Source organism: Notamacropus eugenii, chromosome 2, assembly GCF_028372415.1.
Source record: "Notamacropus eugenii isolate mMacEug1 chromosome 2, mMacEug1.pri_v2, whole genome shotgun sequence".
Lineage (NCBI taxonomy): Eukaryota > Metazoa > Chordata > Mammalia > Diprotodontia > Macropodidae > Notamacropus > Notamacropus eugenii.
In genome coordinates, this window is record NC_092873.1 from 477,114,233 (window position 1) to 477,132,385 (window position 18,153).

Genomic DNA, 18,153 nt, shown 5'->3' on the forward strand with positions numbered 1-18,153 from the left:
GCTTCTTCAGTTAATAGCTCGCTGTGCTAATTACATCATGGAAAATTTCATACCTTGCGAAGGGGCAGCATCGTGAAAATTCTTTTTTGCATTTCATTTAACACTTTTTTTCTTACTTCCTCTAATTTCATCATCTGGGCTGGGGTAGATGAGAGAGAGATGAGAAGACTGAGGCCTAGCAGGATGAAATAACCTGTCCAGCGTCACAGGTCCCATCATTAGGAAGGGAGCATGGTACTTGATCCCAGGTTCTCTGTCTTTAAATCTAGCATTCTTTGTGACATCTTGCTGCATCCCAATCTGTCATCTTTTCAAATGATATAGAAAAGGAGAAATTTTTTGTCATTTGTAACAAGAAGTAGTAATACCTAATATTTCTTATCCATGCATAGGAATAATAAAGAATCATATTAAATCAGTTTGTTAGATGGACTTTATACTTGGCACCATGATATTCTCATTCTCATTTCTTGCAATCTAAAGGAGTTATGGTTTTACTAAAACTGATTCCAGCATAATATTTAAAATTATTGGACATTTACTTTTTCTGTTTTTGATTTTCTTAAAAGTACATCATTCTTAAAAATGAATCAACTTTTTACTTTATTGAGTTAGTGTGTAAAACCACCTCCATCTGGCCAAAGAATTAGAACTTAGCATGGTCCCTGAGCCCTCTTAGTAGACAATGCACATCACTACGTGATCTGTTTGATGTCCTGGACAAAAGAACTAATAATGTAGTCAAATAACAGTATTTGACTACAGAATTTTAATTTAGTCACTATATTTGAGTCATCCCCCTGACCCCAGTTAAAAAAAAACCAAAAAAAACCCAGGTAACTGTTGTGAAAGGATTTCTGAAGATTAATTTCTTTTCTTCCACAGAATACCCAGATTTGCTTCAAATTTTTCAATGGATTCTGTTGTCAGTGACACAGAAATTCCTACTTTCACATACCTATGTTCTCCAAGGAGGTTTTTTTTCTAAAATGAATTCTTTTCTTTAGTTTTGGGAGTTCTCCAGTGAAGAGATTCCTATTACCATTTCAGACTAGTAACTGCATTTTTGGGGTCTTAGAGAGTTGTCTGGGAACTGAGAGCTTAAGTGATGTGCCCAGGGTCACATAAGGCTCTGTGGTTCAAGAGGCATTGCTGATCCCAAGGCCAGGTCTCTATCCATGGTGACCTGCCTCCTGACCTTAAACGTTATTTATAAAACATATCAGATAAATTTGCTGCCCTGAATCGTATTTTATTTATATGCCCAGTTAATTCCTGCTCTTGTTAATTGCTGTTAGTTTGTAGACTCTGCTGCATTTATTATGTGTAATTTGTTCATTTAATCTTTTTAGTATCATTACTTATTTACTAGAATCCCTGAAGCAAATGTGACATTTTTAAAGTAATAAATGTATTTTATATCCAAGATTATTATGGATATTAGCATTCATGGAACACCTGTGACATCAGGAATCTCATTTTTGTTTTTAGGAGTTGGAACTGTTTTTTCCCTCAAGTGGAAGTGGTGGGCCAGTAAATACTGCCAAATTTACTAACTGTACTTGCTGCATTATTAAACCTCACGCTATTAATGAAGGTAAGTGTTATGCTGAATTGATTAATAAAACAATTGCATTTTTAGAGGCATGCTGGTTTGTTAAATTTCTATTTGTTTTCCAAATAGAAATAATTTAGTATATGAGAAGGTTTCACTTTGGAAAATATTTTTTCTTTCATATGCTAAAAGCACTTTATATGAATACTACTTCTCATAATATTAATTAATACTGGTGATGAAAGCAGAGAGAAGAAAAATTCACGTGAGAATTTTTGTATATGTTCAACAGGTTAATTCCTCCCCCTTGTCATCTCTCTTGTTAAGTGCCTTAAGGGTTTTAAGTGATATAAACCTAATACATTTTTGTTACTAAGGAATTTTTTTGTTAGCTTTTTAAAAAATGTTACTTTTTTTTGGATTTGAATGTATTAAAAATGTCAGGGTAAGAACACACAACCCAATAGAACAGTTTGAAATAACAAGTCAGATAAAATTTATTCAGCGACACAGAGCATAGGAAAAAGGAGGACTTCCTAGGATTGTTCCCTAGGAAACATAGTGTTGGAGAGGACTTTTCAGAAGAGTCCCCCTCAAACTAAGGCATAGGGCAGACTTTTAGGGGAAAATGTTATTTTGAATGTTGTCTATAATTCTTGCACATAGGGCAAAGCTGTTTGTTTTTTCTAACGTTAACCTTATAAGGAGGGCAAAGCAATTTGTTTCAGATACGGTTATCGGGGATAAATGATCTTTCTTCACACCTAGCCCTGCAGAGCAAACTGGAATAGGGGTAAACTCAAATGTAGGGGCTTATACAGTTTACACTTCAGTGGAAGCTTTTTCTAAAACTCATGTCAAGAGGGAGAAAATGCAGAACTTCCATTTCTTTGCCTCCACACTCTTCACTTTTGTGTTTTTAAGTGCAGTAAAATGTGGATTAAAGAAATAGGGGAAACCACCTTGAGTGAGTTTAGAGGTGAAAGCAAAAGAAAAGCAATTGAAGCTTCATTGGTATATAGTTACCAATTAATATGGATTAGAGTTTTCCTAGGGAATTCTGTCTTTAAATTAATTCTCACTCTCTTTAATTAGTCTTTAAATGTAGGTACTGCGAACAGGTTGACATTTACTTAGGGTGTTTCATTTAGTCTTTCTCACACTGAGATGTCATATGTCCTTGGAATGGGCCAGGGCCACTTTGGTGTTCTAAGGGTGCTACTGGTGCTACCACCATCACCACCACCACTGCCACCACCACTACTACTACCACTACTGCTGCTACTAACCGCTGCTGTTACTACTACTACTACCACCACCACTATCACCACCACCACCACCATCACCACCACCACTACCACCACCACTACTACTACTCCTACTGTTTACATAGTGCTCTGAGGTTTGCATAGTGTTTTATATATGTCTGTGACTATGTGAGTATATGCCTATAGATGAAAGACAAAACAGCATTCCTAGGATTTCAGTACAAGGCCTTGGTGTCTTCAGACTTGGTTCATGAACTAAGGATCACCTGTGGTTTCTGTTTAATGACCTCTGAACACCACATCAGCATCTTTAAACATAAGAAATCACTGGTGCATAAAACAATTAGAAAGAAGATTAATTCTTACAAAAGTCTTTGCCATTCCTATTTCCCCATCATTGTGAGTTTGAGATATGTTGAAACCCTGAAACTGATTACAAGGATTACATTAGCCAGAGGGATTTTCCAGTGGTAGGAAGAAGGGCTTTCCCGTAACACATTTCTGTTAGGTCTAGGTCTCAGTTACAGACTGACATCTCACAAGGCTGGTTGAAACAGATTTTTCTCAGTTCTTTTCAATCTCAGAAAATGGTAAGACATTTTGGAATAGTTACTTCTCAGAATTTCATATTATTCAAGAAATATACTGCCTGGGCCCTTGCTCCGTTCAAAAGGAGAGAAGGAAAGCAGTGGGACAGATAAGTCAGCTTGATCCTCTCCTTGTCTTTACAAGGCTGCCATTCCCATATCTCCAGCAATGTGTAGCCACCTAGAACTGTTTTCAGGCACTCCTGCTTGCCCAACTTATGCTTCTACTTACATGATGGGCTACTGATTCCTTAGCATCAACACACCTTGGATCAAAGAAAATAGATCAAATGTAAGGTCCCAAGAGCTTCTAACTCGTAGCAAATTTCATAGCTTACAGTTAAAGCAAGGTACAATCACAGCCTTACACAAAACATCAATGCCAGCACGTTTACTGTTGTAATGTAACACATGATGACCGTGAAAAAGTCGCCATCTTTTTTCTCATTAAAGCTTCATTAAGTCTTTCTAAAACATTTAGCTCCTGTTCCTCCTTATCTTCCTTATCTGGGGGACCTCTCCTTCATTTGATAGGCCACTTGTATTTCACAGAATGTTCCAAAGCAAACACCAGCTGTTAAAGTGAACAACCATAGAAAGGAACCAATGAGATTGCGTTTATGTATGTAACAAGGTGTAACGAGGGTGAGAGCATTCAGGCGTGTCCCTTGTCATTTGGTGCAGAGGGCAGAGCACTGGTTCTGGAGTCGAGAATACCCGAGTTTACATTTTAGCCTAAATACAAGATTATTGTGGATACTAGAGTTCATGATGTGATGCCAGGAATCTTATTGTTGATTTTTAGGAGTTGTTCTTTCCCTCCAGTGGAAGTGGTGCTTCAATAAATACACCAGAATTTTCTAACTGTTCTTGTACTGTGTGACCTTGAGCAAGTCACCTAACTTCTATTTGACTCAGATTCCTCAACTGAGAGTAAACTAATAGAAGTAGGGATAGTAAAATAGGGATAACAATAGCACCTACCTCATAGTGTTGTTATGAGTATGAAATGAGGTGATATTTGTAAAGTGCTTAGGGAAAATAAGGAATAGAACGTCTTAGACTTTATTGTTTCTGCCTAGACCTTGGGCCTAACGGACTGACTAGGCTACATGGCATTAATGACTGAAAGTGTCTTTGAAAGCAGGAAGGGGGGTCAGGCTAAATGCACAGAGGCCCAGTGTTTGGTGAATGCTCTAGAAACTGGGATTGATAAGCATGTGGAGCTCTTTGGACATGATGGTTTGTTTCTCAATTTGAGGTATTGTTACTGGTGTGGGTGGGTCCTCTTAGGGGCTCAGAAATCTTATCTGTCAGCATGTCATTATATGAGTTTTATAAGTATTTGTTTTTTAACATGCACATATGTGTATATTCATACATCCCTAACCATGTCTTATATAACTCACATGTGTATGCACATATATCTCACATTACATTACAATACATATATACATATACACACATAATTTCTGTATGTAGATATATGCTTCTGTATCTATCTATAGCTTATTGATTCAGTCTTTCCAAATCCTGACTTTGATATCTCCCTTGGCCTCATTCCTCCTAAACTTATACTTTGCTATTTGGCTCCAGTATTTCTGGATAATTTTCCTATATGATCTTTTGAAGGTATGCTATTTAGGTTTTCTTTTTTATATGTTTTTTCCTCTGGAAGATTTATCCTTTATCATTTTACAGTCTATCTTCAAATTTAGGGTTTTTAATTTATAAATCTCTCATGTTCTTTTTGTCTTGTCTTTTGATTTTAAATTTTTAAATTTAGTTGTCCTTAGGCCTCCTTATTTTTGCTTTCCAGTTCTGTAATGTTATCTGTGTGTCTCTGCCTCTCTGTCTCTTACTCTAGCACTTGTCTTTCTTTGTCTCTCTGTCTCTGTCTCTCTATGGCTAGGCTATCATACTTCTTCCTTAAGAGTTCTGATTTCTGTCCATATTTCTTTGATATTTTCACTTAATTCTTTGGTTGTCCTTTTGGCCAGCATAGCCTCTCGAGGCTCTTGGAGTGACTCATTGTCATTTCACAAGGTGTTGCAAAATTTGTTGTAATACTTCACTTCTGTCAAGAGATTTTTTACTCAGTTTCCTTTCTTGTGAGAAGACTTTTTTCTCTGAATGTTCATTTTTCCTTCCACATTCGACTTTTGTCTGTGTTTCTCTAATGATTTTTTGGTGGTGTTCTTGCTGTAAATGCATTTCTTTCTATCAGTTCTTTAGGTCCCATGCAGTTTTGCCTTTTTTCCAGTCCTTGCCACCTCTGATTTGTTTTCTGCATCCTCTGGGTTGGGTCAGTCACTGGTATTTAAAGGGGTGAACATGATAACATTCTTTGGGAGTCGGCTACAGGAGTGCACTGAGAAGTCATTGGACCTGTTCTTTCATTTCTCTGTCATTCTTCTTGGCTCCAGTACTCTCTGAGACTGAATATGCTCTGTTGCTGGAGTTCGATTTAAGATAATTCGATATTATTGTGATTGAAATAGCATGTTGTTAACTCAGGTAAATCATGGATGTCCCTGAGCTTCACTCTTCTCACCTGTGGGGGGCAGCACAGTCTAACACAAGGAGCGCTCATCTCAGAATCCACTGACTAGGATTCAAAGTGTGGCTCTGCCTGCCAGTTACCATTTGTTAGCACTCTGGGCAACTCACTCGGTTTTTTGAGACTCAGTTTCCTTGTCTATAAAATGAAGATAGTAACTACACCATATACTATTCAGGGTTATTGTGAGGAAATCACTTTATGAATCTCCAAGTACTATGTAAGCATGACCAACCGATATTTTTATTGTGGCCATTTGGATTAGTCTTAATATACACTTTGAGTTGGAAACTATAACTAGGTTAGTGACTAGATAATTTTGGAATTCAGGATGTAGAAAACCAGTCTTAATTTTATTATCCAACTGGCCCATCCAGTTTTGGGGACAGCCCTTATGATCTCTTGGGACCAAAATAATCTGTACTCAACTGCTTTTCATGCAGAACACGGTAACCTGGAGGGCCTCCAGAGGAGGCTAGTCAGCTTGATGAAGAAGCTGAAGAGTACTCCACAGAATTCACTCAAAAAAGTGGGGAGGTTTAACCTGAAGCAGAGAAGGCCCGGGGGGACCATGAGAGCTCTCTTCAGGTGCTTAAAAGGCTGACAGGTGGAAAAAGCATGAGGAGCATGGGGGGATGTCTCTAAGACACAAATATAAGCTTGAATTAAGGAGAAACTTTCCAAAGTGGAGTAGACTGGCTGGACAGGTAGATGGCTCCTTGTCACCAGAGCTCTTCATGAAAGGACTAGACAGTGATTTCTTAGATATCTTGTTCAGGTATTTTTTGGACGATATGGCTTTTGAGGTCCCTTTAAACTCCAAGATTTTGTGATTTTTGTGATGCTGTGAACTTTTTTTCATATTCAAGATTTAAATACCAACCAGTCTCCCTTTCAGTTGGCAGAGGCTAAGTCTGGGAAAATGCAATTGTTCAATTTCCTCTTATTCCTTCATCCCCTTTTGCCAGCTAAGCTTAAGTCTTTCAGTTTTGTGCTACTTTTGTCAAACATGAGTTTATGCTGATATTGCAATATGACATCTCAGAGAATCATGAAGCACACATTTACCCACTTTCTGGTAAAATTGGATTGATAGAAACCCCAGAAATGAAATTAATACAATTAGGAGAGAATGCCCTTCTTCAGAAAACAGTCCTCATTCTCATGCTATTGAAGTGTCCAGTACAGGAACCAAAGAAATCCTCTAGTCTGAAAGTGGCTGTTAAAGCATAGCTGTGGTGAAGAACTTGAGAGAAAAAAATATGTTTTTCAAAGCTGTCTTAACACCTTTGTAATTTTATTGCTTATTTCTGTTTATATTTTGAATCACAGAATTAATCCTTTGCAGATGTGTGTTTAACAAGAGAAGGGAGTTGGGTAACAATGTGAAATGTCTTACACCCAATCAGATACCTGCAAGATTTATTTCATAAAATATTTAGGATCATTTTTGCAGTTTAAATTTTTATTTTATCCATTTTCCTCTTTTTAAAAAATTCTGGACCTTTCTAGTATCTTTCAAAATTCTTTTTCTTCTTTTCCCACCTATTTATAATAGATCAATTATTGTTTTTTTCTTTACTTAAAATTTATTTTGTCATCTCTGAAAGATTCCCTATAAAATAAATGAACAAAATTCTAATTTAACTGTGAGGGACATTTATTCATTGTACTGTTGTCTAAGTTTACTCACTATTTTTTTAAAAATCATATCTGTTAGGACCAATGATATTTAGAAACCCCCCAGCTTCCCTAGCAGCTCAATAATAAAATGAATACTTTGTTCTTTCTGAACCAGGAACTTCTCTGACAAACAAAACAACATTGTTGATGACCCTGAATTTTCTCTTCCTGTTCTGTCCGTTGGTGATAGTGACACTATGCTTTATAACATTGAATGTTTTGAGTGAATGAATGGGGTAGCCTTGATCTTATGTATCAGGATGCTAGGTTCAGATGACCACCCATCACCTAGCTATCAAACTAACTGTTAAAATGCTCATTTTTATGTAGCTCCTCAATTTAAATAGGGTTTACTAAAGATAAAACTATCATAGTTTCCTCACATCGGTTATGTGCTAAAGGTACAGGGTTTGGGGCTGTAGCCCATTTGTTTTTTTCATGTTGTCAAACAATAGAAACAAGATGATGGAAAGTGGATATGTTGAGACTTGTATAGAAACACAGCATTTCATTCAGACTCAGGAGGAAGCTTAGCAGACTTCTAGTATCACCTGTATCCAAACAAGAATCTCTCCAGCCCATCTGATAAGAAGGTGGCTCATCCACTTTTGCAAACCTTCCCTCTTTCCTTCTTTCCTGCCTTCTCACACCTGCTTCTACTTTGGGTTAAAATTGATTGTTGCCAAGTTCTTCCCTAAGTCAAACCCAGATCTGTGTCTGTGACTTCTCCCATTGTTTTGAATTGGTTATATCTTCTGGCCACCAGCAGACTAAATCTAATCCTAATCATCTCTTTAGCTTTAACTTTGAATCTAGAGCTTGACAGGTCCACCTGTCACATACTTGAATACAGCTGTCCTGTCCTTCTGAACTGGCTTCTCTCAAGGCAAAACCTTCCTGATTCTGTGAGCTGAGGGGCTGATCCCTTGAACTGGAGGCTTTTGGCCTTTCTTGTCACTTTCCTCAGAGGTTCTTGACTTTTCCTGTCATGGATCCTTTATACAGACCGGTGAAGTCCATGGACTCTTCAGAATTATGTTTTAAAATTGTATAATAAAGGGCAGAAGAAAGAAATAAGCATATATAGAACTTGCTACGCATTAAGACTGCCTTCAGGGCTTCACAATTATTACCTCATTTGCAGCTATCCTGGGAGGCTGTTTTTGTTGCTCAGTCATTTTTTTATCCAACTCTTCATGACCCCATTTGGGGTTTGCTTGGCAAAGAAATGGAGTGGTTGCCATTTCCTTTTCCAGCTCATTTTACAGATAAGGAAACTAAGGCAAGCAGAGTTAAGAGACTTGTCCAGGGTCACACAGGTAGTAAGAGTCTGAGGCTGGATTTGAATTCAGGTCTTCCTGACTCTATTTAGCTGACTCCAGGCCCAGCACGATCCACTGTGCCACCCTACCTGTCTAATGAATTATAATACATAAAATACAAAACAAAATGAAACACATAAAATTATAAAGGAATTTAATTATATCAAAATGTATTTATCAAAATCTTTTTTTAAAGTCATAGACCCCAGGTTAAGCTTTCCAACATCTTTCAGGAAATGTGATTCTCAGAACTGAATATAATACTTATTAATTCCTTCAACAAACATGCATTAAACACCTTCTATAGCGCTACATATTGTGTTGATGTTGAGGATACAGCTCTTACGATCAAGTAGCTTATGATCCTTTGTGTGTAGGGGTGGATGGAGAATAACACATGTATTTATAAGTAAATACTTTCATTGCCTTTGTATATCTTTTATTATTTCTGGGGAGGAAGCAATTGTAGATGGAAAGAGTCACAAAGGTCTGGGTAGGAGGTGGTCCTTGAACTGAGCCTGGCAAGCAGCAAGGACTTAAGAGGCAAGGGTGAAGGGGATGGGCATACCCTCCAGCCTGGGAAAAAGCACAAGGATGGAAAGTGGCATGTTGTGCCCAAGGAACAGCCAGAAACAGCTGGGCAGTTTGACTGTGATAATGTCTGATAAGCTTTGAAAAGTTGGCAGGAACCAGATTGGAACAGACCTTCAGCACCGGTCAGAGAAGTGCATCCTGGAGCTTTCTGAGTGAGTAGCCTGACTCCCAGAGGATACATTAGGATGACTGCCTCCCTGGCCCTGGAGATATGTAACTATTAACATAGCCTGCTTTCTCATTAAGTTTTTTGTCTTTTGTTTTGTGCTGTTAGATCCTGTCCAGCTTGCATCTTGCTGATACCTCAGATATGATCCCGTCACATTGCTTTCTAGTCGCAACTTCCCCATCCTATATTTGCCAAGTTGATTTTTTTTGAGTTCCTGTGTAAGACTTGATATTTATTCCCAGTATGTTTTTTTTAAAATAAATTTAGTTCATTGTTTTAGCCTATCGATATTTTTTGATCCTGACTATCTGTGCCTTTTAGCATAATGTTTCTCTTTGCCTCATGTCATCAGCAGATATGATAAGCTTTGCCATTTCTGCCTTACCCCAAGTCATTGATAACAATGTTATATCACACAGGACCTTGCCCATGTCCCAGAGGCATTCCATTTAAATTTGGTAGTCCAATCATTTTGCTGAATAAATTAAAGTTGTTTTGGAGGTCCATAGGAAATAATTGAGAAGAGCAGTTCAGCAGTTTCTTCTATCCATACTGTTTCCTGTCTTTAGTGGTATTTGTTTTCTCATTTAGTGATTTTGTGATAAACTAACTGAAGCAGCTTGGTAGGAAAGAAAGAGACCATCAATACAGGATTTATGTATCCTAATGATACATCTATTGAAGGACCATTCTAGTTGGCAGAGGCATCTGGAGTGCTAGAAATGAGACAGCATTGTCTTAAGGTCTATGTCTCAAGTGTTTCTACCTCAAATGCCTGTTGGAGGATTGCAATACCATAAGTTGGTCTCCACTAAATATATGGGGGGATCAGAAGCCCATGATGTCATCTCTGAAATGCTTCATGGAAAGTGTGGGCCTACTTGTGAGCCTGGGAGGGAAGAAGATCCAAGGCTTTACCCTTCTAGCATTGTCTGGCTTTGGATGCCATCAGAGGAGCCAAACCAATATCAGAGATCTACCATGAGAGAAGAACCAAAGTGAATGAATGGGGCTCTGATCTGCTAGAGCTTCTTGAAGGAACTGCCACCTCTGGCTATGTAGCCAATCAAAAAAGTTCCTTCCAATCAGGGTATCCTAAGGAATTTTCTTTATCTTCTAAGTAGCTTTATCCATATCCATGGAAAATGGCCTTGAGGCAGGCTCCATAGTGAGGAAAAAATAGAGCTATTGCTCCAAAGGGTTTACATCTTCCCCTTCAGATTCTATATATAAATGTTAATCTTGATGGGGTAGAGGAACTTCACAAGGCTCTGAATATATAAAAATGGGGCTTCAGCTTGTCAATGTAGCTATATAGAATAGTGAATATGCATGTATACATTGGCCAGAAAGCAGTAACAATTCATTTAATTAAGAGAACAATGGTGGCACTGGTTATCACAAAACTATCTGGTAGAAAACCTATTCCTATATACATGGTAAACAGTGGCGTAGGGAATACAAAGCAGGTATCATGGAATGCATTGCAGCACATAGTTTTGTTGGCATCAGAGTACCACTGTAGACTTCCTTACAAGTTGACATTAAGCTGTTAATCACTACTCTTTGGGTCTGGATTGATTCAACCAATTATGAATCAATTTAGCTACAATGTGGGCTCGCTCATATCTCTTCATCTCATCTACAAGAAGAACATGAAAAACTTTGCAAATGCTTTGCTAAAATCTAGGTAAAACAATATCTATAGAAATCTTCTGATCCAATAAGCCTGTCCAAAAAGGAAATTAGGTTATTCTGGCATGATCATCTGTGTTAAAACCATGTTGGCTCTTTGACTACTTCCTTTTCTAGATATCTTCTAAATATCCCATTAAATAGCACATTCTAGTATTTCACCAGGAATCAGTCAAACTCACTGCCCCGTAATTTACAGACTCCACTCCATGCCCCTTTTTGATAGTCAAGAAAACATGGAATGCACATTGGTGGAAATACCTGCAATGGTTTTAACAGCAGCAGCAGCTTCAGGAACTCTCAGCCCAGAGACAGTAACAGAATTGAGCAACTGGTTAGAAAGAGATTACAGGGAACCCCAAGCCAACTCTGGGCACAAGACTGGGAGCTGTTTGACAACTGCATTGCTCATAGGCAGTTCTGGGTCACAGTGCCAAGGCTGACTACAAGGGAGCTGGGGACTTGGTCATAGTTTCAGGGCCAAGAGAAGTGCTAATGCTTATGGTTACAGGGGAGGAGGGACATTTCCTAGATAAAGACCATAGTCCACATCAGGAGAGGAGTGACTCTTTGAGATTAGTCACTGCTATAAATCTCCTAAGATAACACCACCTTGAAAGCACCAAAAACTTGCAGACCCCCAGAACTGGCTCCCAAAATAGCAGCACAAAAAAGCCTAAAGCTGGGCCCAGTGCCTCTCCACCCCCAGAGGAGGAGAGCCTAACTTTCATATAAAGTTCAGAGTCAAGAAATAGTCTGGAAAAATGAGCAAACAGCCAAAAAGAACTTAATCACACAAAGCTACTATGGTAGCAGGGAAGATCAAGACACATACTCAGAAGAAGACAACAAAAGGAAAACAACTACAAGCAAAGTTCTCAAAGAAAAATGCAAATTGGACATATGTCCAACAAGAATTCCAGGAAGATTTCAAGGAAGAGATGAGTGGTAACAGAGAAAGTAGGAAAAGAAATAAGAGAAATGCTAGACAATTATGGAAGACAGTTAGCAACTTGATAAAAGCGGAACAAAAATACTGAAGAAAATTACACCTTAGAAAATAGAATTGACCAAATGGTAAAAAAAAGGCACAAAAATTCACTGAAGGAAAAAGCTCCCTAGAAAACAGAATTGTCTGAATGGAAAAAGAGATACAAAAACTTGCTGAAGAAAATAATTCCCTAAATATTAAAATTGGGTGCGTGGAAGCTAATGACTCTATAAGACATCAAGAAACAATAAAACAAAGTCAAAAGAATGAAAAAATGGAAGAAAATGTGAAATAGCTCATTGGAAAAACAACTGACCTGGAAAATGGATTAATGAGAGAAAATTTAAGGATTATTGGATTATCTGAAAGGCATATCCCAAAAAATAAAACAACCTAGGCATCATATTTCAACACTGTAGAGTCATAGTCAAGATCACACAAGATTTAGTGATTTGGGGTGTGACATTCCAGAAGGCAAAGGAGCTGGGTTTATAGCCAAGAATAACTTACCCAGCAAAACTGATTATAATCCTTCAGGGGAAAACATGGACATTTAATGTAACTTTTAAGCATTCTTAATGAAAATACCAAAGCTGAATTAGAAATTTTGACATTCAAATATAAGACTCAAGAGAAGGATAAAAAGGTAACATGAAAGAGAAATAAGATGATACATGTAACTTAGAGCATGAGTGTGAGTTAATTCTGTTGGGACAATGTAGAACAATGAAGGGGTGACAAGGAGGGAGAAACTGGGAGAAGGGGGAAGGGAGGAAGGTTTGTTGCTGCTCAGTAATCTTCAGTATGTCCTACTCTTTGGGACTCTGTCTGGTTTTTTCTTGTCAAAGATACTGGAGTGGTTTGCTGTTTCCTTCTCCATCTCATTTTACAAATGAGGAAACTGAGGCAAACAGGGTGAAGTGACTTTCCCAGGATCACATAACTAGTAAGTGTGAAGTGATTATGTTAGGATGATCTAAAAAAAGTGAAGGGGTGGGAAAGAGGGATGCACTGGAAGAAAGGGGTAAGGAGAGGAAGAATGGGGAAAATTATGTCACATAAAAGAGGCATGCAAGCAAAAACATTTATAGTGGAGGGTAAAATGGGGGTGGTGGTGGTGGATATTATTTAAACCTCACTTTCATTGGAATTGGTTCAGAGAAGTCAGAAAGAAAACAGATTTTTGAGGAGGGACAGGATGAAAGAAAAGCAAAAGAAAATAGGATGCAGGGAAATACATAGTAATCATAAGTGAATGTGAATGGGATGATCTACTTTATTAAAAAGCAAATGGATTGTAGAATGGATTAGAACCAGAATCCAACAATATGTTGTTTATGAGAACATACATGTTGCATAGAAGAATTAAAATGAATGAGAAAAACCATGAAACAAAACAAAACAAAACATAACACAAAAGAAAATGGTCTGTTTCTATCTGCGATACAGTTCCATAGTTCTTTCTCTGGATGTGGAAGGCATTTTTCCTCAAGAGTCCATTGGGAATTTTTTTTTTAAGTCCATGCATTTCAGTGAAGTACTCAGTGTATCAGAAAAATTCCTCACACACTGTGGTTGTTGCTGTGTACAAAGTTCTCCTGGTTCTGCTCTTTTTACTCAGCATCAATTCGTATAAGTCTTTCCAGGTTTCTCTGAAGTCTTCTTGTTCATCGTTTCTCATAGCACAATAATATTCCATTACATTCATATACCACAACTTGTTCAGCCATTCCCCAATTGATGGGCATCCCTTTGATTTCCAGTTTTTGGCCACCACAGAGAGAGCTGCTATAAATAGTCCCAGAAGTGATACTGGAGTAGAATTTATTATGCTTCTGCTGAGGTAAAAAAGACAGGGGTAGCAATCATTATCTCAGACAAAACAAAAACATAAATTGACATAATTAAAAGACATCAGGGAAACTACATTTTGCTAAAAGGTATCATAGACAATAAAGTAATACTAAAGATATTTATATAAAGTTTCTCTGATAAAAGTCTCTTCTCAAATATACAGGGACCTGAGCCAAATTTATCAAAATGAGAGCTGTTCTCTAGTTGATAAATGGTCAAAGGTTAGGAGCAGACATTTTTTAGAAGAAATCACAACTATCTATAGTCATATGAAAAAATGCTCTACATCACTATTGGTTAGAGAAATGCAAATTAAAACAACTCTGGGGTGCCATCTCACATCTATCAGATTGGCTAATATGACTGAAAAAGGAAATGACAAATACTGGAAGGGATGTGGAAAAATAGATACACTAATGCGCTGTTAGTGAAACTGAGAACTGTTCCAACCATTCTGTAGAGCAATTTGGAATTATGCCCAAAGGACTATAAATAACTGTGTATACCCTTTGATCAAACACTACCAGTACTAGGTTGGTGTCCCAAAGATATCAAAGAAGAAGGCAAAGCATCTATACATAGAAAAATATTTATAGCTTTTTTTGGGGTGACTAAGAGTTGGAAATTGAGAAATACCCATCCATTGGGGAATGACTGAAAAAGTGATATATGATTGGTGGAATACTATTTTGCTATAAGAAATGAGGAGCAGGATGGTTTCAGGAAAACCTGGAAAGATTTATATGAATTGAAGCAAAATGAAGTGAGCAGAACCAGGAGAATGTCGTATACAGTAATAACAATATTGTAAGGATGATCAACTGTGAAAGACTTAGCTTCTCTGATCAAGACAATGATCCAACATAACTCCTGGAACTCATAGTGAAGAATGCTATCCACTTTCTGAGAGAGAACTGTTGATCTCTTAGTGCAAATTGAAGTATGTTTTTCACTTTATTTTTCTTGCTTTTTTGAAATATGGCTAATATAGAAATGTTTTGCATGAGTTCACATGTATAATTGATAGTATATTGCTTGTCTTCTCAATGGGTTGGGGAGGGCTTGAGGGAGAGAGACAATTTGGAACTCAAAAAAATTTTAAAAGGACGTTAAAAAATAATTAAAAAATTTTAAAACAAGTGTTGTAGTGTTTTGAGCAAAAGGTGGTGGCAGTGTGAGTGGAGATAAAGGAACAGACATACTGGATATGGGTAGGGATGTGGAAGAGCCATAGAAGGCTGAGTTTGTGAACCTGGGTGACAGAGAAGATGGTGGTGACTACAACCAAAAGCAAGAGATTTGGAGAATAGATAGCTGTAGGAATGATTTTTATTTATGGACATGTTAATCATGAGACACTGATAAGGATATCCAGCTGGAGATGTGCAGAAGACAGTGATATGGAATTAGAGTTGTGCAAAGGGGGTGAGGCTCTACATATGAGGCTCTATGTTGGAGCAACCTAAATCTTCATGTTAATTGAATCCATGAGTGTGACTGAGATCTTTGAAGAAAGAAGAGAACTGAGCAGAGAGATCGGTGATAGATACAGTGAAAGAGCACTAGATTTGGAATCATAAGTCCCACTACTGAATCTGACTACTTCTATTACCATGGGCAAATCACTTAAACTTCCTGGACCTCAGTTTCCAATTAAAAAAAAAAAAAAGATGGGCTTTGACTAGATGACTTCTGACCTCCTTTCTAGCTCTAGAACTATAATCCTGTGTGTGACCTGGGTTCAAATTCTGCCTCGCTCATGCATTAGCTATGTGATTTTGTGAGTCCTTTAACTTCGGTTTCCTTATGTGTAAAATGAGAGGATTTGACTAAATTATCTTTACTCTTCCTTCCAGCTCTAAAGCAATGCTCTTTCTAAGCTACTCTGCCTTGGTGGTAGGAGATTTATAATGATGCTGGTGAAAGTAGTCATCTAGGAGGTGGCAGTTGACTTTATTAAGAACATCAGAGTGACTGAGGAGTATAAGGTTGTAACTGCTATATGATTTCTAATCTTAGAGAGTTTCCTGGAGTACTGAGAAATTAAATCATTTGCCAATGGCTCTATAGCCAATATGTGTCAGATAGGATTTGAACTCAGGTTTTCCTGACTCTTATAATAGCTTTCTTTACACTGCTGCATGTTGCCTCTCTAAACATAAAATCTGTCTTCAAATACTTACAGGGTTATCCATATCAAAAGAAGAGTAGGTTTGATCTGCTTATCTGTAAATGCAGAAGAGGGTGAATTTGGTGGTAACTGCAAGGAGGCATTTTGGCTCAGCATGAGGAAAAAACTCCTAACAAAGTTGTCCAAAAATATAGTGGGCAGCTTTGGAATACAGAAGATTCTTAGTACTCTTCCCCTAAAAATGCCTAGAGATGGATGTAATACAAATTCCCTTGGTAATGCATTCCAGTAATTAGGAAGTTCTTGATAAAAGTTTCTCCTGCTGTCGTTTTAGCCTCCTTTTCCCTCCCTGTTCCTTTTCAGTTCTCAGGGGATATATAGAACAACTTTGAGCTTTCACTCCCATTTATATCCATCCTTTCGTATATCTGAAGAGTAGGTTGTGTAGACCACATTTCGTAAGTATTTCATTCCTTCATCGACTTAACCAACATTTATTAATTCCTGGTTTGTACTTTCATGCTGCTAAGAGCGTGAAGAGATAGAGAAGTGAGATATGGACCCTCGATCAATGAATGAATTAACAAATGAAAATGCATTTGTGTCTCAAACACAATGATAAGGCAGCGTGGAGATACAGATATGAAAAAGCAACAATCACTGTTCTCAAGGCACTTATGTTCTTATATTAGAATATAGTACATATAGGGGAATGGTGGATGAGAACTGCCAGTCAGCTGTTACGGAAGAGAGCCCCAGAAACGACAGGGCGCTTCCCACCACATATCACTCCTAGCCTGCCCCAGTAGCCATCATCCAGGGAAGTAACCCTTGTTGGGGATTTCACCTGTCTCTCCAAGTCTCAGGTCCCATCTCTCCAGCAGTCACATATCATGAAGACCTTGAATAGAAAGTTCTTGAAGCCAAGTCCTTGGCCTCTTTGACAGATTTGGTTTTATCCTTTTTCTATGAGTCCCTTAATCTCTATTATGTATAGCTTGCCTTTCCTTTTAAATAAGAGAATAAATTCAGCAGGTAACTTTGAAGCTGTTCTGTTTACCTGTGATTCTTTCTGTCCTTTCCTCAATTCAATTCTGTGCATTGGTATTGACATTTTTGCTTTTATGTTGCCTAACATTTTCCCTTCATCCTTTCCTACAGGGCCATCTTTTTAATAAAATAAGTTTTTTTAAGAAGAAAGAGAGAAAAAAATCAACAAAGCAGTAGGGGAAAGTATCTTTTTATATTTCTTTTTTTAGGGGACAAGCTTGTTCTTTATAATTTCACAACCTTCAGTTTTAGCTGTTTTGTGCCTATACCATACTCATTGTTTCTTACACTGCGGTAATGTTGCATTGTATTTATGACTGCAGTCTGATTAGCCATTCCTCAGTTGGACAACATCTACTTTGTATCCAGGACTTTTTTCTTTAACCACAAAAAGTGCAGTTTACAAGTATTTTGGCATATGTCAAGCCTGCCTTTTTGTTAACAACCTCTTTGGGGTAAATATCTAGCATTCAGTATCTATGTCAGAGGGTATGCATATTTTATCAACCTTCTCTGCAGAATTCCAAAATTGTTTTTCAGAATGGTTATACCACTTTACACCTCTGTCATATTCTTTTGTGTGTGTGTTTGTTTATGTGTATGTGTGTGTGTTTCCATACTCCCCTCAAGCATTGACTATTCCCGCATTTTGTCATCTTTGCCAGTTTTCTTGGTGTGAAGTTATTTTGGAAAC

General features: G+C 37.7%; 1 protein-coding gene across 3 annotated transcripts in view; it reads left to right on the forward strand.

The window, feature by feature from the left end:
* NME7 (NME/NM23 family member 7) overlaps nucleotides 1-18,153 on the forward strand; it is a 183,337-nt gene that overhangs the window by 54,772 nt on the left and 110,412 nt on the right. For all 3 annotated transcript variants that reach the window (XM_072648706.1, XM_072648708.1, XM_072648707.1), the window contains exon 7: nucleotides 1,492-1,597. In XM_072648706.1, the coding sequence (XP_072504807.1) occupies nucleotides 1,492-1,597 (106 nt within the window). The remainder of the gene's footprint in view (nucleotides 1-1,491; nucleotides 1,598-18,153) is intronic.